General features: G+C 57.0%; 2 protein-coding genes across 2 annotated transcripts; one reads left to right on the top strand and one right to left on the bottom strand.

Moving 5' to 3' along the window:
* Positions 1-1,272: 1,272 nt before the first annotated feature.
* On the top strand, positions 1,273-11,023 carry LOC147528195 (uncharacterized). The gene is made up of 2 exons (XM_086617754.1): positions 1,273-1,750; positions 10,848-11,023. The coding sequence occupies exons 1-2, from the start codon at positions 1,273-1,275 to the stop codon at positions 11,021-11,023; spliced, it is 654 nt and encodes a 217-aa protein (XP_086473880.1).
* Positions 11,024-21,105: 10,082 nt separating this feature from the next.
* On the bottom strand, positions 21,106-25,494 carry LURAP1 (leucine rich adaptor protein 1). Its single transcript, XM_086617660.1, has 2 exons — positions 25,282-25,494; positions 21,106-21,985 (listed from the first exon to the last, which is right to left on the bottom strand). Exons 1-2 carry the CDS (start codon positions 25,492-25,494, stop codon positions 21,296-21,298), a joined length of 903 nt encoding a protein of 300 aa, XP_086473786.1. The 3' UTR covers positions 21,106-21,295.
* Positions 25,495-25,890: the final 396 nt, after the last annotated feature.

The raw sequence follows: 25,890 nt of genomic DNA, 5'->3' as shown, positions 1-25,890 counted from the left end.
CGCCCACGGCCGGGCTGGAGCCGGGGGCTCGTCCCCGAGGGGGCACCGGACCCGTCCGCAGCGCTGCCCGAGCCCTGGGACACGCCGGCCACCCCCGCGCACACGCGGAGCCGCCCGCCCCGCTCCGGCTGCTCCCCGCCTTTCCCTCCGCCTCTCCGGGAAGAGCCGGCGGCCGGATCGAGGCACGGCGTTCGGCATCCAAAGGATTAACTCCCCGGGGAGCAGCAGCGGAGGCCGAGCCGGGCGTTACCGGCTTCGCGGCGAGTTGCGGAGCGACCTCTCGGCAGCTGAATCCCCCTCGGGGCCGGCGGCCGGCGCGGCTGGGAAGGGCGAGCCGGGCTGGGGGGTGGGGGGACGGGAGGGAAAGAGGACGGGGAGGGGTGTGCACACACACACAGACAGACATACACACACACAGACATACATGCGCACACGTACACACGCTCACACACACGCACCGCCGGCGGGCAGCGGCACCGGACCGGTTGCTGTTGGCGGGGAGGTCCGTAGGGAGCCGAGCGCCGAATAAAACGAGCCGGAGCATCGGGGGAGCGGATCGGTTCGCTTGGAAAAGTCCTTCAGGTAAAAAATAAATAAATAAATAAATAAATAAATAAAAGCCGAGAGCGGCCGCTCCCGGGCTCGGCTGCCCTGCGGAGAGCGGGCGCTGGGCTCGCCGCTGCCGTGGCTGTCGGCTCTGACTCTGATTTTGTTTTTAAAGGGATCGATTGGGAGATACCGGGAAAAGAAGTTGGTGAAAGCCGGGCTGGCTGTGTGCCGCCCGCTCCGTCGCACCCCGGGAGCGGCTGAACTTTGTGGGGTTTGGATATACATTTCTCCTCTGCAGACACTTCGGGCAGCGTTACTGGGAGAGTCACGGCACCGCACTCCTTGCGCCTGCCAGAGCCAGTCCGGGGGATGGCGAAGGGGCAATTTCTGTCTCTCCAAGGATCGTCACCTGTGAAAAGAAGCTGGAGAAAGGCAATTTATCTTTCTTTTCCAGATGACTGAAAATACCTACAGGATCCTGCCCCTCCAGCTTTCATCAGTGAGTAGCTTCAGGGATAGGCAGCTGAGCAACAAAAATGATACCAGTCAAAATCATTCCAGCACCTACTTTTTCCCAAGGAACTTCATGCCCATAAGGGTTTGCTGCGGGTATTTCCAGGAGTGAGGACCGACATAACACAGATACATCCCTGCCGGATCATGTAAGAATTTGCAAATGAGAAACTTGCCCCAGCAAGACCTTCTCTGCCCAGTTTGCAGTACATGATTTGGTGTAAGCACAGCAATTCTCGCCTCTTTCTCTCCCTTTTAAACCTCTTGGGCTTGGAGGTATCTTTCCTCGTTGCAATTATGATTATTTGCAACATCAGTGCCATCAAAGATTGGAGCACTTTCCTCTCCCAGATCCTCCCCAGCGTTAACAAGACTCTGAACTTGGTACAGCAAGTGGAAGCCACCACCAGCTCGGTGGTAAGTGTCCTCCAGGACCCCGAACAGGACAGCTACCTGTCCAACAGCCAGTCGATGAACTCCAGCAACTTCACAGCTGGCCTGGACCACTTGTTCCAGTACTCATACTCGGACAATGACCAGCTTTACAAAGAGTACAAACCTCCTCCTCGGGACGCCATTCCTCTGCCCAAGGCTGTCCTCTACCTTCTCATGGCAGCTCTGGTGGTGGTAGCAGTGGCGTACGCCATCGTTGGGCATCTCATCAAGGACCTCCTTCATGACTTTATAGGTGAGTGCAGGCATTACACGTTTTGTGCATGTGGTCAAAAAGAGCCTGGTGCAAAGCCTGTGGATGCTGGCTGACGTCTCTCCTTTGGTCTGGGTGGGTTTTAGACCAAGCCTCGACCCTTTCACATTTACAAGAGTGTTAGTTTATTTGATGTGCTGCATTCTCCAAACCGAGCTATGTGTCCGTCAGCTTCCCAGAGAAAATCCTTGAGTTTAGCCCCTTTCCTAAAGAAATAAGGCTTGTGCATGTGTGCGTATGTGTATAAATGTGTATGTGCGTAAGTCTGTGCTGCCAAACGATTGTAAAGTCCATTGGCCAGTTTCTCCTGAGCTTGGATTACAAGTCTTCAAAATGAAAAGTTTCATGGCAACAGATACCTGAGCACAGGATAAAAACCCACTAGTGCATTGTGAAAGAAAAGCTGCCATATGAGCTTAACCCCTTATCAGACAGCAGAGAATCCACAGACTCCTAGGAAACAGAGCTCAGCAGTCTGGCTCCCTTGTACAGCACCCAGCACAATCATCACAGACTGCAACAAATCTGTACAATGATGGCCCGAAGAGTGCGCATTTTTACGAGGTTTGGCTTCCCGGCTCTTTCGTTTCATCCTGTTGCTGATGAACAAAGTCCCTCATCGTCAGGGACAAGACCTCAAATGCTCCGCTGGCTGCAGCTGCCATGGGCAGGCAGTGGTGCCAGCAGAGGTGCTTGGCTGCTCACGGCAAGCTCTTGGTGATACAAATCATGCTCTTTGCCTGATGATTTGTAAGGCTGGTGGTGCCAGGGCATGCAAATGTGCCTGATTCACTTCCGAATTGCTGGTACTTTTGGCCCCTGCACCCCAGTAACCAGCTCGCCATGTCCTTTGGGGGACAGGGCCCCACTGCAGGGAGCTGGTGGCTTTCCAGCTCGGACAGGGGGACAGGAGGGATCCATAGAGGGGTTTAAGCTCCTGGATCCTGCAGATGTGCATACCCCCTCAAAAGTTCTGGGGAGTGATGTCCTTTGCAGGGGAGCAGGGCTGAAATCCCTTTGCACACCCCTTCCTCCAAATGTGTCCCCCAGCCAGGGATGAAGTCCTGCGGGCTCCATCTCTACAGCGGGAGGGGGATCACACTCAGGAGCAAAATCCACGTGTTCATTCATGATTCCCCTTTATTTCCCTGCTCCTGGAGGAGGAGGAGATACACGCTGGCCAAACGACTGACAGGTGCCTGCGGGGCAGGCAGCATCCATCCCTTGCCGATGCGAGGGCAGTCCAAATCCATCGGGCAGAGGGTCCCAACCAGGCAGGGGCTGGCAGATCTAGGACACGGGTATTTGGGGAGGACGTATTTGGGACAAGGAGGGTCAAACCTCCTGGCAAGGAGCAGTGCTTGGGGTCTCACATGAGGCTCAGCCAGGTAAACGGCAGGGAGCTGCTGCTGAGGAGCCTTTCTTCACCCCAGCTGGAAGGGAACAGATACTGTCTTAAAGTGTTAAATATAACACTTAATCAGAAGCTTGCTGGGTCTCCCGCTCATCTGATTTAACATTGCCTTTCCAACAAAGGTAGGCAGCGGGGGCAGCACCTAAAAATATACGCGCTCCTGCCCTGAGATGCTCAAAGGACCAGGTCAGGGCAGGTTAGAAACCCGCCGCGAGGTGGGACCCGGGCCAGTTGCAGAGCCCCTGTGGAGCAGACACCTCCTGCCCTGATTGCTGGGGTCCCTGATGCAGGAGAGCGTGCATGGGGGTGTTCAAAACCACCCCTCGAGTGGGTACTGCAAAGCAGAGCCAAAATCCACATAGATGTTGTGGCCCCCAGGGCGGGGAGAGAGGCTGAAGCCACGGTCAGAGGCACCCGAGACCCTGCTGTGCTATTTCCAGCGCAGCACCAATGCTCCCTGGTGACCTTGGGCACCTTTTGCCCCAGTGTGGGACGGAGTCAGGGGGGTGCCCCTTTCCTCGCAAAGCCCTTTGCAAAGGGACTTCCACAGCCTTTCCCAGCACCTTGAGTGTCCCAAAGCTGGACAGGCACAGGGAGAGCCCTGGGATCTGCCTGCTTTTTGCCACTTCGGAAGAAGCCCTTTCCCACCTGAATGTCCTCACTAAGGGCCGAGCATCCTCCCTGCCCCAGCTGAAGGTGACAACGCTCCGAGTTAGGATCAGAAATCCAGATATGAGCTTCTGTCCCATCCAGAGAGGAGAATGCATTCCCCAAACTCTAGCAGCACCCCTCGGTGCAAAAGGCTGCCTCCAGCTTGTCCTATTTAGCACTCCGGGCCCGTCTTCACACCATTTATACGCTTAAAATGAGCCAGTCCTCAGAGGAAAGTGGATGAGACCGTGTTTGTTAACATTGCCAAGCAGCAGCCTTTAAAGAGAAGGTTTCATTTGAATGACTTTGCATAAAATGACTTCGGGGACAGGACAGAGGGACCGAGGGATAGTAAATAAGAAGCTGGTCTATTAGCTGCTTTAACACAATGCCTGGATTTATATACTCTGCAGCAGCTCCAGCCTCCACTATCAGTGTTTCTGTGCTAATCATGTTTAGAAGGATACAGAGAGAGATGGAAATAAGATGCCAAAGGGCTGGAGCCTGTTTCAGGGAGATTAAAGTGAGAATAGTTAATCGCTACTTTAAACAGTCACTCGGAGACATCAAGGATGGTTTGGACTCCTCAGTAACAGCTTGTCGGACATAGCTGGGGGAGTCAAAGCATCATCAAGCCCCATGTGCTCATGGGGGCCATGAGAAGTGGGTGCTGGGCTCAGTTCAGGATGGCAGAGGGGCTCTCAGGATGCTGCTGAACTCTTCCCCTGCAAAATCTGAACAGAGACACCGAAACCTCTCTTGCAGACACTTCTTAAAAATTCAATTAGAGCTTGTCTGGGCATCCCCGGGGGGAGATGGATGCTGCTGCAATGCCCAGTGGAGTGGGGAGGAGTAGAAAACGGGAGGCTGCATCAGAGGAGAGGGAAAGATGCATTGTTGGAGAGGAGGAAGGCAGAGTTCCCCTCAGCCAGGGTGGGGGATCCTGCCTGTCCTCATCCCCCAGAGCACCTGGATATGGATAAAAGGGCTCTGAAGGAGCCTGTGTTCAGCTCTTCCTGGAGACTCCTGGCCAAGGAAAGCCCAAAATACTTGAATATCTCTCTAGTCCCTCCCCGCTTGCTCTGAGCTGACAAAGTCTCACGTTTGTGACTTTCCTAAAACTCATCAGGCGCCTCTGCTGGGGGATGATTGAGAACCCCCCGAGGCGGGAGGACAGCTCCTGCGTGAGAGCAGCTCAGACTCCAATACCAGTTATGACAAATTGGGTCGAAGCATTTGGAAAGCGGCTTAACTCGGAACGCTGGAGAGCTGCCGGAGACGGCGCTGCGGCGAATTGCCGGCTTAGCAAATGACAAGCCTGTCACCAACGTATGAAGCGCCTAATTACTGCAATCCTTGGGAATCAGCCCGCCCTCCCTCCTCCGTCCCCAGCAGTTCACTGAACATCGCCCTTATTTAAAAGCAAAAAAAAAAAAAGAGAGAAAAAAAAGGGAAAAAAAGTTTGACTGGAAACAAAGCTGTTGCCATGGAGACCGCGGCGCGTGTGATCCCCAGGAAAGCATCTCGCCGCTTGGTGGGGAGCCACACGGAAAGGGTCTGTCGGTCTGCGTGGGAGCTGATGCTTTGTGGGAAGACCTTTGCTGGTGTCACCCAGTCCAGCCGAGTCTCCTCTGAGTTGCTGATCTCCACAGGAGACCTTGAGGAAACTTTTCCTTCGGGAATGGGCCCAAGGCAGGGGTGCTGACGCTGGCAGGACTGTGCTGGTCGATGGCTTCAGGACTGCTCAAAACCCTAAGCCAGTCTGGGGGCGAGGTCTTTCTTTTCTTTGCCCTTTTGACCCACCAGTTGTATTTTGATTTTTCAGCCTTATCTCCACATGCCACATTTCAGGCTTCTTTAGGAAAGCGTCTCCTTGAACAAAGAAACTGTGCATGAACGTAGTGTTGCTGAAAATAGCTTCTGGGTGATCCTGCAGGGACTCAGGATCCACTTTTAATTGCTCCCACGCAGAAACACAAGGCTCTTAGGGTAATTCAGCCTATGTCAGGGATCGCAGATAGCGTCTCAGTCCCATCAGAGAGGACTGACTTACATCTTCTTTTCTGGTTCTGTTCTGAGGATGATCCATTTCCCTCTCACAGTTATGGGAAAAGAAGAGACCGTGTGAGGTTCCCTTCTGTTTCCCTACCTCAGTGCTAACCCACCTCTGACACTAACCCCTCTGCCTCAGTTTCCCTTTCAGTACATGGAGGTGCATTAGAGGTTCCTTAGCCGCTGTTTTAGCGGTGCTGGTGTCTGGCAGCAGCTGCCATAGGGTGGCTTTCACTGGGTTAACTTCCACTCCCAGCTACTGTAATAACAGGCAGATACTCCATCCCTGCATCTGTGGGCTGTGGGCTGCAGCTCTCCGCCGGGCAAGCAGCCACAGTGGTCTGGCCCTCAGAAAAGCAGACAGAGGTGACCCCACTCTAGGATGGCTGCTTTCACCACCAAACCTTTGAAGCATAAAGCCTGAGCAGTGAGATGGCTCCCAGCGCACGCGATGCACCATCCCACAGTGGCGTTTCCATTCCTGCTATTGCGTGGTCCGCCGATGGGCTGCATCAGGTCCCTGGGGTGAGGACCGTGCCTTTCTACTCCTCTGCAAGTGCTGGTCTTCCTTGAGCTGAGACCGAGCAGGGCTCCTCACCCTCGGGCCATCTTCACTCTGCCCCCGTGGCCAACACCTAAGGCTGGAAGATGCAGAAAGCAACTGACCACCCCAGGAGCATCCCTGCCTCCCATGTACCACACCTGAGCCATCACCTCTTGGAGACCCGCTCTCTGGAGCTGCAACGCTGCCCTTCGGATGGGACTGTGATCAAATGCAGGCTTGGTCCAGGGTTATATTGGTGCAGAGAAACTATTTTTAAGAGAGTATTGTGATTAATTGAATGTCTTCTCTGTGTCACCCCCTTTCCCCACCAGACCCTTCATGCCGGTGACAGCTCTGCAGAGGGACAGTGTGCTTACCTGTCCCTCAGCAAAGCAGTGTGCCTTGGTGCTCAGGCTGCAGGACAGTTTTGACTCAGCCAAGAAATTTCTGCGAAACAGAGAAGGAAGAACAGACTCTGATAGCAAGTTAATTTAGAAATATGTGGATCTAGGGGAAAAGGGGGACTTCTTGGTAACAGATTACTACTGACAGAGGCAGAGATTCTCCAGCAGAACAAACCTGGCAGATATCTGCTGATTTTGCTAATGAATAAGCAGAGTCTGCCCTGCAAATGGGACAGATACGGTGTCCAGCTGCGACTGTTGCATCACGTCAAAGGCATGAGGGATACCCTTGAACTTGTGCCCGTTGGGAATGCTTTGACTGGAGCTGCTCCTGCCTTGCTGCAGGGTACGAGGCGATCGCTGGGTAGGGACCTGTTTCAAACAAAGAGGTCTTCTGCTACTGCTGCTGGGAAAAGGGCTTTTTTACCAGCTGTTTTCACACCCAGCTCCATTTAAAGCATGTAAAACTAGAGCACGAGTTTGATTGTTCATCTAACATGTTTCCCCTTCCGTTGCTTTTTTCCATCTCTGCAGGGAGTGTGAAGGTCTCACTCACCGGGTTGCATTTAAATTTCAGCCCTTTCTCCCTGCTCCCTCTGCTCTTCTGTCAGGGACATCTCTTTTCCAGTGGCTGAAGTGCCTCATGGACATCCCACCCTGTCACCGATGAATGCAGAGGACCTGGCCAACCCACTGGGGTGAGGCTGGGTGTAGAGCATCCCTGCACTCCTGTGCACACCAGCAGCAGATGCTGCTCCCTGCTGCCTGCACTGTAAAGGGTTTCCAAGCAAGGACACTCTCTCATTCCACCAGAGGGGTGAAACACGTTGGGAAATCTGGGCAGCCCAGATGGTATTTTTCTGCCCCCTTGGATCAGCACACCCTGAGGGTCCTGCTTCCAGGGATGCTGTCAAAGACTCAGGCAGAGCTAGGGAGGTGCAAGGGCACTTTGTATCACATCACATCACATCACTCTGCTGTTTAGGGAGAGATGATATTCCACAGCTCCTGATTTACCCTGTCTCTTCTACCCTATCTGCTCTCCCAGCTGCTTTGGATCAATCACTCCGTATTGATCTCACCCCATCTCAGCACTTTCCACCTCGCCTTTAGCCCTGCAAGACCTCCGCAGGCACGCTGAGCCTCGGCAGCACCGGCGAGCAGGGAGAGGTATCTCGGGGTCAGATGCAGCTCCCCCAGCCCAGCTGAGAAAGTCACTTTGTCCCTCTCTTTTATCTGAGGTGTTAATATACATGCCCATGTGCATGCTCTGATTTTGCAGCATGTGTTAAAAGTTCCTGCCAGGGACTGGTCGGGGCAGGCAATGCTTTTGCTTCTCCTTACCTCCAAAGTATGACCTTCCGCTGCCTCGGGAGCGTATCGTGGAGCCCTTGCTCACCCCAGCTCTGCCCTTGGGTGCCCCAGGTCCATTAGGTGGCCCAGTTCAGCCTGACTTCACTTCTAGCTACAACATGTGTGAACCTGAATGTGGACTTCGCTGTCAAAGAGGATTTTGTTTTCCTCTCGGTGCAAATTGTGTCCATTTTCTGTTGCTCATGCAGATCTCCTGCCAGATGTAAGGGATGGAGAGAGAAATACCTGTCATGATGCTAAGGGCTTCAGCTACCTTCAGTCGGTCACCACTGTCCCTCAACTTCCGACCTCTCACCACCCTCCATCATCCAATTAGAACCCCCTGCAGGGTTCTTATCCAAGGTTTCCAACGCACACTTGTGCTTGACGTGAGGTTGTGCATCCCATCCCATGCAAAGGTCCTTCCAAGGTTTAATCACACTAGGACCAAAGACGTGCAGGTCGTCTCTCCTCTCCCCCTCATCCCTCCCCAGCCATCCCATGGGGGACCCCAGGGGACCCCAGTTTCTCACCCACAGTCCAAGCAAGCCGGGGAGGAGCACACACGGCTGGGACAGAGGCGCCTGGCGGTGGCTGGCAGGGGAGATGAGGGCGCTGACATTTTTATGGTTGTCTCTGCAGGGTCCTGCTGGCAGGAGATCCTCCTCCAGCTCCACGGGGCCTCGATCCCTTCTTCCGCATATGGCAACATGCTGAAGTTACAGGCCATAAATGGCCACAAATAACGTGTAATTGTGTAATTACTTCACTCCTTACTTACACAGTCAAATCATAAAGGCATCGCAGTAAATACCCTCTAATGACAGCCTAATTACATCTTCCTGCAGATTACTGGGTAATTAGATCCAGCAGGCTCCAGAAATAATTCCCAGGGAAGCAGCGGTTCGGATTAGCGCCTACAATCCAGCCCGCACTTACCCGGGAATTAGACTGCACTGGCCTCACTCAAGCTGCCTTCCCCAGGCAGCCACGTCCCCTTTGGTGACGATGCTCTGCAACCCTTTTCCCACAGAAATGGCTTTTGCTGAGCCTGCCCGGTTCTCTGTTTCTGCCTTTACCACGGTGCCGTGCTCAGCTGCCTGCAAGTGTCCCCAAGGGCTCATTGCTTGGCCACCAAATGCCACCTCCCCTTGCTCGCAGCCATGCAAAGCCACGGTCTTTGCTTCCCATTGCAGCCTTCACCGGGTGGCTCCTGGGATGTTTGGGGACCTGTCACTTCTTCTACAGGTTATTCCATTTTTTCCCTGCCAGACCAGCCCCTGCTCCCACTGCAGTTTTACCACTGACGTCAAGGAAAATGAGCCGAGACCTTTAATAGTATTTGTAGGAGGCAATCTTGTTATTGCCTTCCGGATTCTCCTCGCACCAAGCGGCTGAGCAGGGGCTGGCACAGGCCTGGGAGATCTTGGAGGCAGGAGTGGGGGGTCCAGCCGGTGTGGACCCAGCCTGGCTGTGAGGCAGCGAAGCAGCAAGGCAGCGGCAGCAGCCGGTGGAGTGTTTGGCTTTGGTCTAAATCCAGTAAATCCAAGCAAAATGGAGGCTACAAAAGAAAAAGACCTAAATGAACCTCCTAGGCTCGGCTGGTTTCCTTGGGAAAGGGTTGTGATGGGGAACCCACGCTGTGGTGGGGGCTGTGGACCATGCAAGTGAAAGCTAAAGGCCTCAGTTGGGACTCAGGGCAGACTCAGGGCTCCCCAAAAGCCTTTGGATCACATCTTTGCTGAGTTGCCCAATCACTCTTACCAGCTCTGCAGTAGTCATGGGGACTGCGGTGATGCTTCTCCTGCTCTTCCCATCACGCAACTGACAGACCTCACTGATGTGGTTACGGAGGTGAACAAAAAGGGAAGATCAAGAAAAAACAGTCACTCTCTGGACATGACTCCTGCACCCAGTGTGGTGGGAGCTCTCTCCTTAGAGCCTGCACCCATGTCCAGCCAGCCCATGCCAGGCAGCGGGGCACAAGCCCCTCTCCTCCTTGCCTTGTCCCTATGGCAGAGGGACATCTCGGTCACATCACCATCCAGCAGTGACCACTGTATTTTGCAGGGGGATTGGTCACCCCAGGGTGGTGACAATGGCTGAATCAGCTCAGACCAATGTCCTGGAGCTCTGGGGACCTACCGTAAGTGCAGCCTCGAAGCTGCCCTTGGAGGTTTGAAGCTCTACCCTGGCTGTGATGTACTCCCGTGGCTGATAAGCCATGTCCTCGGCCGTGCCTCCTGCCTCATTTGGATGTCACACAGTTTTTTAATTATCCCCTCCATTTCCTACAGCAAAAACCCTCTGTAGGAAATACACTGCTATCCCGTGCTAGAGAGCCCAAATGCATGCTTTGCTTCGGAGACACTTCATTTTCAGTTTCAGGATTAGCAGGGTGATTTCATTTGCCTAAGCTGGGAGAGATTCCAGAAACCATCAGCCTGAAAACCAGCCCTGAGCTGGGAAGAGCAGAGACCCCAGTACCGGGGGAGTGGGGGGGGCTGAAGGGGCAGGGGTGAGCAAGAAACCCTCCTGGTGGGGTGAACACCTGGAGCACAGGGTAGGATGTAGTGAGGGGCAGCGATTTCCCAGCCAGCTTTGGCTCTGGGTCCAGCTGGAGGTAACCAGGGGCTCATTTTGTGCTTTTCCTTCCTCCAGACTGGATCTTTGGCCCCAGCCCAGATGACAACAGCAACAAGAGCGACATCAACTGCATCAGCAACAGCGTCAACGAGATGAGCGAGATGCCCGAAGTGCCACGACGCCGGGACCGCCAGCCCCAGGACGTGGTCATTGCCATCGGCGAGACCTGCCACCTGCCACAGCAGATGTGACTGGCACGGTGATCAGGCCAGGCGGAATGGAGCAGAGCAAGGGAGCGGAGTGATGGAGCAGTGGGACGATGCAGCAGGATGATGCAGGACTGAGTGACAAGAGGAAGGGATGGGCAGAACCAGCACCATGGAGCAAAGCCCTCCTTGCCCTGGGTTTGCCATCCTCTAAGGACCTTACCAGGGTGGGCGACATTGCCCCTTCTCCTGGGCTCGTCAGTCCTGCCCTGACATCTGCCCATGGGTTCATCATCTCTCTTTCTTCCCTGTGAATAGCAAAAAAAAAAAGCAAATGCAAAATACACCCACCAAACAAAGCTGGCAAGAGAAACAAGCCAGAGAGGAGACGGGCGGTCCTTTGGCGTGTGGCTGTCCCGCGGCACGGGGATGGGGTGGTGACAAGGGCAAAGGACACAAGGAGGCTGCACGAGAAATGGGATGTCCGTGTGTCTGGGGCAGACGCAGGACGCAGCGGGGAGCTGGGGCTGCAGCATGAGCCAGGGGCTGCAGAAAGGCACCGGAAGGCCAAATCCAGCCCGGTACATGGATGACCTGCCGGGGCCAACACTCCTTTCCTTAGTTTTGCAGCTCCAGCTCACAGCCCGTTTCGCTGGGTGTGTCCTGCGACTGTGGGGCAGAGGAGTGACAGTTCCAGCACCAGCCTGGGGCCACCTCCCCCACCTCTGTGCCCAAGGCCAGGCCAGGGCCACCACCTCCCTGCCACCACCAGCTCTGGTTGAGCCCAGCATCCCCTGACCAGGAGCACTCCTGGTCAAATCCCTGTTCTCCAAAGAAAGTGGCTGAAGGGGAGGGCAGGGACCCCAGCACTTCATGGGGGAAAATAGCCCCTACATGGCAGGGGGGTTGAAACTAAACGATCTTTGAGGTCCCTTCCAACCCAAACCATTCTATGATTCTATGACTGCATGTCTTGGACTAACCCCAGCGTGTCCATTCCCCTCGTCACCCCCAAACTATCTGCCACCACGAAGGGTGCTGGCTCAGCGCTGGAGTCAGCCACATGAGCATGCATTGATGGAGTGGGGACACTTCCCTCTTCTCCCTTGGGTGCCTTCCTGTTCCCTGCTGGGCACTGCCGCCCAAAACTGCCCCTTTCTCTTCCTGCCACTTCTCCCTGCCCAAAGGCATCTTTTCCCGTTGCTAATTCCAGATAGATCCCTGTTCTCTCCTTTTGAAGGGGCTGAGGTGAAGCCATCAGCAGCCAACGTGGGGAGAAAGCTCCCAAACCAAGTAGGAAAAGGAGCATCCTGATGGTTTCACTGGTATTTTAAGGCCAGCTCTTGCCCCACTCGGGGTTTTAAACCAGGATCCATCATTTCTCTGTATAGGAGAGCAGAGGCACCGGGACCAAGCTTATTTCTTGGTCCCGGTGCCTCTTGCTTATGAAGATCCCTTCGATCTCCACATCTTTCCTGAACTTAAAAAAAAAAAGGCTGTACTGATGGCCTAGAGGCCCAGTCTCAGGAAAAGGTAAGTGGTCAGGACTTCTGCCTCTGTGTCCAGGGAGGCAAGCCCTGCCTTTCCCAGCCTGAGTTACCCAGTGCACCCCTAATAGCAGGGGCCAGAGCATCATTTTCCCCTTCTGAAAGCAGTTAGGGAAAATGGACGTGGTTTCAACCTGCTGCTCTGGTGGCTTTTAATAAGAGCCATCACCAGTGGTCCCATGCTGGGGCTCTGTCAGCTTTGCAGCAGGCAAAGGAGGTAGTGACAGTACCACAAACCTCCCCCCAGTAATTAACCGTTCCCCATCAGACACACCCTCACTGCCACCATCGTTTTTCTCCCATTTTTTTGGCCCTGGGTTTGTAACACGGCTGCTCTGGCAGCTGCCAGCCGGTTCCTGCGCTGGGGCTGCCAAGGGGAACCAGGCAGCAATGCTACGGCAGCACAGGGGGATGCTGGGGATGATCTCGGGTCTGTCGGTCCCTGGGAATAGGGCTGCAGCAGTGGAGCTGGTTGTGGGCTGGGGAAACTGGGAAGGTCCAGATTCCTGGGGAACAAGAGATTGTATGGAGCAGAGGGACAGGTTGGTTTCCTTGCCCCTCTGCCCTTTCAATATCTGGAGGCTGAGCATTGGGGCCACCCAGGTCCCCCCAGCCACAGCTGCAGAGGGACAGCGAGGCTGTGAGTCTGGCACAGACACTGCTCCCAAAGGGACCAGTCCCTGCCATGTGGACAAGCCACTCACCCAGCACGACTGGTCCCCGTGCAGCTGCAGGCAACAACCTCAGCAGCTCGTCTGCATTGGGGACCCATCGCCCACCAGCTCCTGGAAGTGAGGTGGGGGCCTCCCTGAGGATGCAGGCAGCCACCGCCGCTCCAGCTGAGTTCTTGCTCTCTTCCCAAGACATCTCGGGTCCCACATGCTGTGGTTTGACCATGGGCAGCTGCTCCTGTGCCAGGCAGCATCTCTCACCCAGGTCCAGCGTGGCCGTCACCTACTCCAGGCCACTGTCCTCCGAGCAAGAAGAGAAGGAAGGAGCCAAGCTCCCTCCTGTGGCCGCGTGCGCCGGGTCCCACCGGGCTGCTCAAGGTTGGGAAGGGACTGGCAAGGAGCTGCCCTCAACCTGCTCCCCTCCCCGGCCTCCTGGAGCCAGGATCCTCCTTTGAAGCCCCTCTTTTGCAAGGAGGGATCCTGGTGCTCTGTTCGACCCTTGGACCGACCTAGCCCTCGGGTAACGTTACGGTGGTGTGCATGGTGGGGAGCCACCAACCATCTCCGTGACCAGCCACCTCTCTGAGCCGCAGGGTCACGCATGGTTGACAGCAGGACCCAGACTGGCACTGGAGCTGTGCAGGACCCCATGGCTGTACCTGCTTTCTCTGCTGGCCCCACTGGAACCTGTCACACACCAGGGCAAACCCACAGAGGAGAGCAGTTTCCCACACCACCTTCCTTCGCATCCTCCCGTCCCCACGTCATCGCTGGTATCTGGCATCTGCCGCCTTCCTCTTCCCCCTCATTTGGGGAGGGGAGCGCTGTTTGGGGGCTAGTACAAATGGGGCAGCAACCTCATCTGCTCTCACCCACCGGGACCCCCGCTCCGAGCTGGGCTGTCCCCCCCAGCCCTTTCCTTGTCCCCCACATCCTCTGAGCAGGGGATGAGGGTATGGCCATCCAACATCAGGAGCCCAGGGAGAAAGTCCATGGGAAGAGATGCCTGGGGCTACTTTACCCAAGGGAGGTTTTGGGGGACACTGGGAGGGAAGGGGGCTGATGAGAGTGCTGACCTGCTCCGACTGCTCCAAGTTCCTGTGCTTCTTCAGTACAGGAGATTGCTCTTTAAGTCCATCTTTCCTCCCCTAAGAGCCTTAGGGAGCAGGGGGGAGAGATGCTGGTGCTTTTCATAGCAGCTATAATCCCCGCTGTTCACACTGCCTGCGCCCTCCCACCCCAAAGCCCAGGGCTGAGCCTCTGAAACAGGGGTACATGCCCAAAAACTGTCTCAAACCCCTTCAGTTCCCAGCATCGCCTGTCCCAGGGCACAGATCCCAGCTGGGGCTTGTTCTGGGCTCAAAATCCCTTCGCAGAAGGCATTGGAGGGCCTCAAGCGTTGCATCCCCCCTCCCAGTTGCAGCACTCTGCCAGGGACAGACAGACAGACAGAGATGCATGGATGAGCACCAGAGCAGCTGCCCAGTCCCTCTGCTCTGCTGTGAGACTCATGGAGCTGGAACCAGCTCCGAGAAAGCTTCTGAGAGCAGGAGGAGCTGGGGTAGTCTAGGGGTTTCTTTCCTTTCTAATCCCTCCTGCCTTTAACAAGAGGGAAACTGAGGCACGGAGGGAGCAGGGAAGGGGCAGAGTGCTCCTGGCCCCGCAGCGCAGGAGCAGAGCCCTTTGCAGGGAAACCAGTGAGCTTTAAAGGCAGATGAAGCTTGGATGTAACCACAGAGACCTGAGCTTCAGTGTTTTATCGGGGTCATTTTGGTGCTGAGGTGGCTCGTTTCCCCTACTCGGGCTGTGCCTGCAAAGCCAGAGATGGTGTTTGGGCCATCTAGGCTTCATCCCTGGGGAGAGAGGGGACTGGGGAGAAGGGATGTGAAATGGAGCAGTGGGAGGTGCGATGGGGCGGGAGCAGGTGTCCAGAAGAGGCATATTCCACCTCCTGTCCCTGTCCTGGTGGCCAGCACTGTGTCCCCACCCCCAGCCCTAGTCCCAGTCCGCCCCAGGACTCATCCGTGGAGGACAGCAAATGCTGCAGCTGCTTCGCTCCCATTTGGACACATTCCTTTCCGGTCCTGCTCTCCATCCTTCCCCAATGGGGATATATTCTGACATCCTCCTGAGAGGTGGCCATGTAGCACAGGGCCATCAGCCCTGGCCAGGCAGTGTCCCTGTCCCCCCCACCAGCCCATGCTGCCCTCCTGCTGCCCAGTGATTTCTCCCTTAAGCAGCTCAGCTTTTACGTCTCTCCAGCCAAAAGTCCCCCCTGACTTTGCGCCCTGCCAGGGAAAACTCGACAAGTCTTTTAACCTTTTACTGTTTCTGTCTTACTGCCCACAGCAGATGCGATTTTCTCCAGCCCCTGGGACCAGGGGGTCTCTCAGGAGAGGGCAGGAGGGGAAATCCTACCTAAAATCTTTCAGACCCTGCCTGTACCACTTTCCCCCAGCTGCAGGGCTGGCCCCCATCTCCCACAGCCTCTTTGCAACACATTCGCTGTAATTTTCCCTTTAAACACTCCACTGGAGAAAAAAAAAACCAGAAGGTTCTTCTAGGTCAGGCTGCACTCAGACGGTGAAAGGAGATTAATTTCTCAGAAAAGCAATTCAGATTTTTCTTCTCCTCCCCGCCAGGGACCCAAGCAACGCTGGTGGGCAGGAGGCAGTGGCAGGAGCACACACCTCTTCTGGGCACACGCAGCTTTTGGTGTCACCCCTGGGGTGGCATGGAGCAGGGACGTCCCCAGGTCTCAGCCCCGCGTGGGAGGTGGGGGGGGGAGGACACGCACCCTCTTGCCAAGTGATGAGTCACACAGTGGGAAGGAGACAGGGACCCTCAGGGGTGAGGGTGGGTGCCCACCACCCAGGGAGAAGGAAGGGGAGAGCTGTGCCACTGCTCCTTTTGGCACTCAGCGTCCCTGAGCCTAAGCCCATCCTTGTCACCCACCCATGCTCATGTGCCCACGAGGCCCCGAGCAGTCACGCTTGTTTTTCATTCCAAAGGAGTGCTGGGAAGCTCTAAAGCTGGAGGATTAGTCTGCAAAGCAAAGGCCTGGACCGCTGCCAGCCTGGGCAGGGAACAGCCGGGAACGCGTTCCCCAACGGCTCAGCTCGCTCCCGGCTCACACTCCAGCTTTGTCCCCATGTTCACCAGCCTCATGGTCACTCAGCCATTGACACTGAGAGCAGGCTCAAGAGGGGAGCTCTGGGGTTCCCACAGGTGGGGAGAGGGCAAGAGGTGACCATGAGACTTCCGCTTGGCGCCTGAGCCGCCCTGGGCAGTCAGAGCATCCCTTGCCTGGTGTGGCTTCTCCAGTGTGTAATAGAAGTTGAGCACACACTGCAAGCGCTTTCCTTAGAAGATGGGCACTGGGTGGCATCTCTCCCTTCTCCTGGGCTGCCTCTTGGCACAAAACCTGTAGGAGGTTCCTGCCTTGGAGACCTGTAACCTTAAGACAGTGGGAAGGAAAAGCTGGAAAACGGCTAGAAATCCAGGACACAAGAACCCTCTGCTGGGCTGGTTTAACCCCGTACTAGGGGCTCATGGGCAGGGTGTAGGGAGTGGGCTGGGAGAGAGGTGCTGGCGGGAGGAGAGCTGGCTGATGAAGCCAGGCTGGGTGTCAGGTCCCCCAGGACCTGGACTGAATGCAGTCCTGAAACGGAGGCGGTTTTGGCATCACGAGGCTCTCCCTGGGGATCACTGCTTTGCTCCAACCAGCACCAACGCTGGTTCTTTCCCAGGAGAACACTCTGGCTGCCAAAATACATCAGGCTGAGAGCAAAGCTTGGGGCCATGACCAGCTCCTGCCCCATTTGTTGGCCTCTCCTGTCTCACGCTGCCTGCAATGGGTCACAGCAAGGTTCCCCAGGGGCTGGGGTGGCCTTGGGGGACAACCTCCACTGCCACTGGTGTCACTGGGTCACTTCATCGCACTGCTCTGGCTGGAGACTCTCTCAAGGGATTGGATTTCCACGCAGTTCACTCCACAAAACAGCCCGTGCTCAGCCTGGGGGAACTGGCAGGAAGAACGCCGACAGCCCTGGGTTAGACTTTCTTCATCTGGACCTTTTCTTGTCTTTTCACCTCCGAGTAGCTGGTGCCAGAGGCAGGGTCATGGCAGGGAGGTCTGAGACGAGCCTTGAGAAAAGCCAGTGCTTGTGCACGGCCCCAAGGATGCGTTTTAGAGCAGCCCTAATGCACAGTTTTCCTCCCAGCATCTGATCCTTGGGTGATGCACAGGGAACTGTAAAAGGGACAAAAGACCATCCGACCCACGGCACCAAGGAGGGTGAGGGTGTCAGGATCTGGCCCCATGGGCTGCACTTGCACCCACACATCCCCTATACCTGCTCCCCAGGACATTCCACGGTGATGCACCCCATGCCAGTGAGCCCCAGGGTTGTGTGGGGCCACAGGGCTGCCAGATCAAAGGCCACAGTGACTGGATGCTACTTCTCCTCCGACCATGGGGACCAGGCTGTTCCTCCCCTGGGGAAAGGTTATTTTCCTGCTGCCTTCCCACAGGAACAAACATGAATTGTTTAAATGGCTTCAGCGTTCATGGGACAGGTCCTTTCGGAGCCAAGCTGCACGCAGGGAGGGGAAAGCCCAGGGGACTTTTTAATAACTAGCAAAGGGAGCTATTAAAGTGTTTTACTGCCTTGTTAAGACACTCTAATCTCTGTGTATATCTTGGAAAAAAAAAAAAAAAACAAAACTGGCTTGCTGGTGTTTTTATTGTAACAGAGGTGGGTGTTTTCTGGCACTGGCCAGGATCCCGTCGGCTTTATCAGCTGGTTTTCTTACCCGATACTGGCGCTGAACAGCCCAAGAACAGCCCAAGGGCAGCAGCAGGCAGGGCCAGGCAGGAGAGAGGCCGCAGATCTGCGCTGCAGGCTGATTTTCACCCACGGGTGCTCTGCACCCCATCACCACACCCACCTTTCAGCCAGACGGAGGTCCCTGGGGCGTTTTCCCACGGTAGGTTTGGGATACGTTGGGTCTGCATGTGCCTGGGAAAGCCCAGAGGTGGGTGACCCCTCATCCCACAGCCCAGAGACGGGGCAGGAGATGGCAGGAAAACTGTGAGGTCTCATCCATCCCTCCAGCTCCAAGGGCTGGGATTTGGGGGATACCCAGATTTTGGTGCTACGGGCAACTGAAGCTCCTGTAAGCTAGGCTGAAGAGTCCATGCCCTGGGAAACCCCAGCAAAGGCTGATTCACGGTGATACAAAGACAACCGACCACCAGGGTCTAGGTTTGGAGGAGGAACGGGCTGGGCATTTTGTTTCTAAGCTTTTCTTCATTTTACTGTATTTTATTTTATTGTTTACCCCAGCCCAGCAGAAAATGGGGGAAATCTTGCCGAGTCCTGCTGGCTCCAGCATCCACCCCTCCATCTGCAAAAGCTCATGGTTTCAAAGCCAGGAGCCGGAAAGGATGCTGAGGCTGTGACGGTGGGGCTGGATAAGCAGCTTTGCGTTTGCTTTGGAAAGGCTGATGTTTGCATGAGCGTCAGCTCCAGTGGTTTTAAAGGGACCCACCCAGGAGCAAATCCCAACAGCCTGAAATCAGAGCTTTGGCTGATTCCACCCTGGGCTGGGCTGGAGAAACCTCTGTCCTACACCCAGACCCCCCTTGCACATCCTGGGTGGAGGAAGCAGAACAAGAGAAGCAAATGGAGATCCCAGTACAGCTAACAGGGCTGGAAAATACATCCTAGCAAGAACTGCCCTGGACATTTGGGGTAGGAAGGGTGAAGCTGCCATCTGTAGCTGGAGACATAGTTCAGCTGAGCTCAATATGCCCCACCTCCTGGATATCCAGCCTTACCAGCATCCTCACTGCTGGCAGATGTGCTCTGGTACCCAGCTGCTGGAGGAAGCGTGATTTTAGATGTCACCACCCTGGTGTGAGGAGGGACAGATCCCTGGACATGTGGTGTGTGCCTGCTTCAGGACTTGGGGCTAAACCTGCCCTGCCTGCAGTGCTGGCAGCTCCAGCGCGTTTCAGCCCGAGGCATCCCCCTTTCCTCCAGAAACGCCCGTAAGCTCAGCAAAGCACCAACAGCGTGGCCTGGGAGAAATGCTACCATTTATTAAGCCAGCTATTTTTTGTCGAGAACGATTTTAACAGCACTGGAGGACTTATCCCGTCTGCCCCCGGGACCCTCAGCTGATTCATCGCATGCAGGGCTAGAAGGAAAGCGGGGGACAGCCAGCCTCGGGGGATGCAGTAGCTCAGCAGCGGCGGTGGAACTACGGCAGGGAGCCACGAGCCGCTGGCAGGCGATGGCAAGCCAAGCACGGCTGTGCCGTGGGCAGGTGGGATGCTTGTGTAGGGCAATCTGGTCCTGGTTCACTGGGATTCCCCTAAGTTCTTGGCAGGTACCATCTCTGGGAATTTTGGATGTTATCTTGCTCCCCGTGTCCATCCAGGGAAGGCCTGAGGATCTGCAGGGGAAGGGAGGGTGCTCGAGGGTCTCAGCATGGAGGGTAGTTTCCACTGAAGGTGCTGCTTCAGAGATACAAAGCTGAACCTGTCGTGCATTCGACAGCCTTCCTAACCACAGCCAGCTCACATCTCGCGTCTAGAAAGAGTCACAGCCAGGTGTTCCCTCTCTCTTGGCTTCCCACTGACATCAGGAGATGTTGTTCCCACTCCCACCACCCCAGCAAGGAAAGAGCCAGGCTGTGACCCATGCAGGCAGCAGAACAACAGCACCACAGCGAGAGCAAAGCTATTACAGCACTCGGCCGGGGACAGACCCACTGACAGGCTGTGAAGCCAGGACCCTCCAGCCTTGTCCACACGCATGGAAGAGTCCCTCTCCTTGAGGCAGGGGGCTGCGGGATGCTCAGGTCCTTCCCTGCATCTTCTGGTGAAGGCAGCAGGTCCTGGCCAGGCTCTCACACAGCTCCATCTGCAAGCCATGCTCTACAAGTCAGCGAGCGGTGTGCTGAGAGGCATGGTGGGTGGACAGCAAAAGGCACAGGCAGAAGCCAAGGCTAAAAGGACAGAGAAGATGTCTCCAGGACAGGGTCACTGCACATCCACCCCAGCAGAGGAGTCACGTGTTTCTGGTTGCTGGTAGGGGCAGAGACCTGGCACATTCATCACACAGATGGAGAATCCCAGCCATCCCCCCCATCACGCTGCGTCAGAGGAAAGCACAAGCCTTTCAGAGTCTGAGCCCTGCAGGCTCTGCCAGGCTGCCCGGACGCTGCCACATCCCGGGTTTTCCACAGGACCTGGTCCCGAGGTGGAGAACTGCATTTCCATCTCCCAGCCAGTGCTTTGCCCTTCTCATGCGATCCCACGAGGAAGGGCAGTCTGCACCGTGATCCTTCCTCCGCAGGGCACGGATGAAGGCTCCCTAGTCCAACAGGAGCAGCTACAGTGACAGCCCTGATCACGCTTCAGATTGGCTTCACAAAGGTGATTAAACCAGGCAGGGCTTCACCTGCCGGGAAGGGGGTTTTAGCATCCACCATGTGCTGTGGCCAAACCCCAGGTGCCCCAGGTCAACTCTACCCTGGGTGGACACTGGCCTTGAAGACGATGATGGATGTGAGCATATCCCACAGGAATGCCCTGCTGATGGTCCTGCCCTGCAGCTCGCACCAAGCATGCTGGTGCCACCAAGCTGCGAATGCATAGGAGCAGCTCCTGTCCTCTCTGGGTAGTCAGTTTGGGGGAAGGGTCCCCAGTTTTTGCAGACAAGAGGCTGAAGATTAGAAAGAAGATGTCCCAGGAGTCCCGCTGTCACAGGTTTCCCCACCAACCCTTCCCTGCTACCAACACCAAGGACGAGAGAGGAGTGACCAGCCACCTGCACTCACCACCCCAGAGCAAAGAATTAAATTTTCAGGGACCCACCTCATCCCACCTCTCCCAGAAATTCGCTGCGGGGTGGGCACCCCATGCCTTAGGGCCACATCACCAAACACTGACAGGGAGGTCAGGGGAACAGTGCAACACCACCAAGCCAGCCCACTTCCCTCCTCAGCCCCTCCAGCTCTCCCAAGCAGAGCCAGGCGAAGCAGAGCAGGCAGCTGGGAGAGCTGGACTGGGAAGGCAAAGCCACAGGCTACAAGAACGTCACATCGTCCTGAGACTGGAGCCAGCGCCAGTGGGCATCGTACTCCAGGTGCAGTTTGCTGTTGAGTTTACAGTTCTCAAAGTCAGCCTCAGCTTTCCAAGCCTTCCCACCCGGGTTCCCCTTCCCCAGCCTCTCCCCAGCCCCCAATGGCAATTTGGTGTCTCTGCCTGGTTCCAGAGAAGGCGGCTGCTGTCCCAGATACCCGTTGGCCACCTGGGGCTCCTTAGCAAACCGGTGATCCTGGGGCAGCCCAGGTGGGGAGAGGTCCACGTGGGGCCACTCGTGCTCTGCTTTGCCCTTCTCTTGCTTTGCAAGACTCCTCTCAGGGTCGATCCTGACCCAATCCTGCTCCGCCCTGACCAGGGCTCTGCCTGGCACAGATGCGGCGGCAGTTTCAGCGGCGTTTTGGGAATACTCATCCATGTCATCAGCCAACGTGTCCAGGTAGCTACCGACGGAGATGCTGTCCAGCCTGTCGTTGGGGTCCTGCAGGCTGTCCCAGCTGCCCCGCCGCGAGGCCACCTGGCTCTCCACCAGGCTGTACTGGCTACTGGCCAGGCTGCTGCAGCGGCTGGTCAACGTGCTCCTCTCCTCCAGCAGCCACTTCACCGCCTCAATGCCCTCATTCACCACCACCAGCTGCTGCAGGATCTTCACATCGACCGCTCGCAGATAAGCCTGCCAGGGAGACAGAGAGAACAGTGTTTTTGGTGGGGACCAAGGTGACCCTGGTAGCCGAGGGCCCTGAGGCCCAGCACATTCCAGCAGAGGTGTCACCACGGTGGCTGCAGGACTCCCAAGCTGCTTGATGAACAGCATGGCACGGGAGAACACACTGCAGGGAACCATCCCAAGGGACCCTGTCCAAGACCTGGGGACATGACCATTGGCAACCAACAACTTATGGCACCCACCGGCTACCAACCCCCTCAGGGAAATAAATCCAGGGTGCTTGTGTCACTGTCTCCTGTGGGGACAGGGGTAAGCAAGGAACTGGAAGCACTGGGTGCAGATCTGAGCCCAGAGCATCCCTCAAGTCCCAGGAGGCAGCTGGCAGGGCAGGAGAGACCAGGCAGGAATGTGCCGGGACATTGCTCAGATCTGGCTGGACCATCAGCACCTCCCTGGGCTGTTGTGGCCGGGTCCCTTCATGCATTTACTTACCCCCTTCTAGGGTATGATCCAAGCCTGGTGACAGTGTGACACAGCAGGATTTGGAGCCTAAGCTACCCGAATCACTCCCAAAATACAGGAGGACAGTGTAAGGGACAGGCATTGCTGATGACAGCGCTTGCCTCACCAACTCCTGCCCCTCCAAGCCTGGGGAAAACTCTTTGCAAAACTCCAGTTGCTGCAGAAACATCTGTTTTCCTAATGGAAAGCCCCGCGTGCCAAGACATTCCTGTCTGTGTGATACTGGCCGCCGAAAGCCACTGGATTTCCCCTGCGCGGGACGCAAATATTTTGCCAGGAAAGGGAATAAGGCAGCGGCAGGGGAAGAGGGAGAGAAAGCCATTGCAGGACAGATACAGGCAGCCTGGGAGCTGCGGGTGCCCATGGACTCATCCACAACCACACCCCATTCCCATCCCCATCCCCAGCAAGCTGCAATGGAAATCCACACGGCCCCCTGGGATCATTTCTAAGCACAGCACCTGGTCCCCAGCATCCGGTGTCCTCAGAGTCACCCGCCCGCCCACAGATGACCCACTGGTCCCTTGGGACCCCCGTCTCTGGTCCCATAGCAAGCACAGCAACAAAAGCGTCTGAGGAAGGAGCCTGGGAAAACTGCAGCCAGGGCACCAGCACGTGACACCTCTCAGTCCAAGGAACCCAAAAAAAAGGGCGCAAAGATTTGTAGAGACCCGACATCAACCCCCATCCTCTCCCCCTGCTCCTCAAGAAGGATTTAAACAAAAAATAGCAGTGATGTGCCCGGATTGGGGCAGGAGCCAGCTTCAAAGTGCAGAAACTTCCTTTCTAGGCAAGTTATTTCAAAAACTGCCTACAATGGACTTTTCTGCACACGCTGCTGAAGCCTTGGCACGGAGAAGACGTCGGAGGAGGACGGCTGGGAACCTCTGCTGGGGGAGTTCCCCTTTTTTCCCTGCCACATGCAACTGTGGCTGTCAGAGATGCTGGGGGAGTTGCCCCGAGAGCAGAGGGTGGGAAAACGCTCCCCGCTTTCCATATCATTTGCTGGAAAGAGTCAGCTGTTGATTTGCTGCTATTTCAGGCCAGCCTGATCCCGTCTGTTACACCCCAAGAAACCCCCTCTCCAGCAAGGGAAGGTTAGTGTGGGAGGAGGCTGAGATCCAGCTGCTCTCTATATTCCTCCAGCTGTGGTGATGGGTACACCACATTGGCCTCGTACCCATTCCAAAGCTTGCGCAGTGCTCCCCACCAGGTACCCACCAGGATCCAGACCCGGGGTGGCAGCAGCATCTGAAGGGGAGGAAGGAGACCATGGTCCTGAGTGCGTGGCAGGGGGTGGAGACCCGCATGGATCCCTGCTCCGGGATATGACACCTTGCACTGCTCCCTGCCTCAGTTTCCCCATGTGCATTCCTCAACACGATCCTCCCTTACATCCAGAAATGTCCCCCCTTCTTTCAAAGGAGATTGTTACACTCCTCCCCATGCTCTCTAGGGGCAAGCAGAGATCCCACCAGTGGGATACAGTCTCAGTGCCCTCCCCAACATGGAAGAAACCTGCAGGCACCCTCTCCCTCCGAGACATCTAGCTCCAGGGATAAAACATCCTCCTCCAACCAGGAGGAGAGAGTGGGAATTTGCTGTTTTCTCCTCCCACCACCTCCTCCCAGGCCAGCTTCTCCTCTGAGCACTGGGTTTGCTGGTGTATGCTGCAGGGTGGAATTTCGGTTCCCGTCCATGGGGATGGGGAGATGGAGGGAGCCTCACGCTGGGCTTTTGGGCTGCTGACCTGGGTGTGAGGTGTCCCCACTTCTTCACCGGCCGTCAGGGCACGTTAAGGAAAAGCCTTTCTGAGCCAACATTAATAATGCACGGCCAAAGCCAAGCCTTGCAGACATGGGCAAGGCAAACACCACCGCTGCTTCCTTCTCCTCCTCCTCCTCCTCCTCTAAGCAATCCAGGGCCTGCAGACCTTTCTCCTCCGGTCAGAGGGCAGCCTGGAAGCTGGCGCGGAGGGAAGAGGGAAGCTTTTACACCGATGGGGAACATAGAACTGGCCAAAGCACCGGTGCAGAGGGCTCGGGATGGGGGGTTCCCCAGCGCCCCAAGGGGTAGGCAGGGGTGCAGGCGTATTTAGCCCATTTCCCTATGGAAACGGTGCCGGTTCCCGCCCGCTCGGAGTGTGTGTGCGTGGGAGAGTCCCTTCCCCCAGCAGCACTTGAACCCATTGCCCAATCTCGCCACGTTTCCCGAAGGCGCAGGCATCGCCGGTATTTCCTCTCTCCATGAAGAGAAGGAGGCGAGAAAGCTGCCACCGGCACTCCCACGGTCCCCGGTCCCCGGTGACAGTCCGACCCTTTACTAGCCACCGGAGAAGCCCCAGCAGGAAGCGAACCGCGGGAAAGCTCCCAGCGATGCTTGTGCCTTGTCACTCAGGGGGTGACACCCGTGGGAGGGGGAATCGCCACCATGTCCTTGGCGAAGGTCCCTGCCCTAAATCCCGATCCCGGGACACGCCGGGCCCCGCCGGAGCCAACACCGGGGGGGTGCGGGGGGTGAGGGGGACAGGATCGAGGTGGGCAGAGAGGTCCGTGGGATCCCGGGGGGAGGATGCTGCGAGGCCCCGAGGGCAGAGAAACACCGGGAAGGGGTATATGGGTGGGGAGGAGGGGTGTTAACCCGCACAGGAAAGAGCGAAAGGAGAGGGATCCCCAAGACGCAAGCAGAGCGCGGTGTGCTATTAGTGGGCTGTTACCGGGGGGGGCGGCAGGCAGTTACCGGGGGGTGGCAGGCAGTGCCCCCGGTGCCGCGGGACTCACCAGCTCGAGGCGGAGCGCCCGGAGGCGGTCGGCGAGCGGCGGGCGAGCACCGCGGACCGGAACCGGTGGTGCCGACGGTGCCGGCGGTGCGGGTGCGGGTGCGGGGGCGGTCTCGGCCCGCAGCCCCCGCAGCAGCCCAGCGGGCGGCCGCCGTCCCACCTTGCTGGCCAGCTCCCGCAGGTCGGCGGGCAGCGCCTCCCCGCCGCCCTCCATGCGGGTGGGGCGGCGGCGCCGCGCGGGGCGGCGGCCGCGCTGTCACCCCGCACCGAGCCCCGGCCCCGCCCCTCGCCCCGCCCCCCGCCTCCACCTGCCCGCGCCCCGCACCAGCGAGGTCCGCCGGGCAGCGCAGAGCGGCGTCGGGGGGCGGAGCCTGGAATGGGGCCGCGCTGGCTCCGCCCCCGCGGCGTCTCCGCGGCGCCGGAAGCGGCGCGGCCCAGCTGGTGCTGAGCGCTCGCGGGGCGGCGGCGGCAGCGCCAAGCTGGGTCCGGCCCTGCCCGGCCCCGGCCCGCCCCGCCCCAGCCTCCGCCTCCCCGCACGGACCGTGAGTAGCGTGGCCGGGGCGCACCCTCGGGGCTGCACCGCCCGGCTCCCGGCCCACCCCTCGAAGCG

Source organism: Tauraco erythrolophus, chromosome 10 (genome assembly GCF_009769465.1).
Source record: "Tauraco erythrolophus isolate bTauEry1 chromosome 10, bTauEry1.pri, whole genome shotgun sequence".
NCBI lineage: Eukaryota > Metazoa > Chordata > Aves > Musophagiformes > Musophagidae > Tauraco > Tauraco erythrolophus.
This window is presented reverse-complemented; position numbering and strand designations above follow the sequence as displayed.

What these genes read in the sequence shown, in the direction of transcription:
- LOC147528195 (XM_086617754.1), top strand. Translation starts at nt 1,273, where the DNA reads ATGATTTGGTGTAAGCACAGCAATTCTCGCCTCTTTCTCTCCCTTTTA. An exon ending in CCTCCTTCATGACTTTATAG is followed by an intron (nt 1,751 to 10,847) that starts GTGAGTGCAGGC and finishes TCCTTCCTCCAG; the next exon opens with ACTGGATCTTTGGCCCCAGC.
- LURAP1 (XM_086617660.1), bottom strand. Translation starts at nt 25,494, where the DNA reads ATGGAGGGCGGCGGGGAGGCGCTGCCCGCCGACCTGCGGGAGCTGGCC. An exon ending in GGGCGCTCCGCCTCGAGCTG is followed by an intron (nt 21,986 to 25,281) that starts GTGAGTCCCGCG and finishes TCTCCCTGGCAG; the next exon opens with GCTTATCTGCGAGCGGTCGA.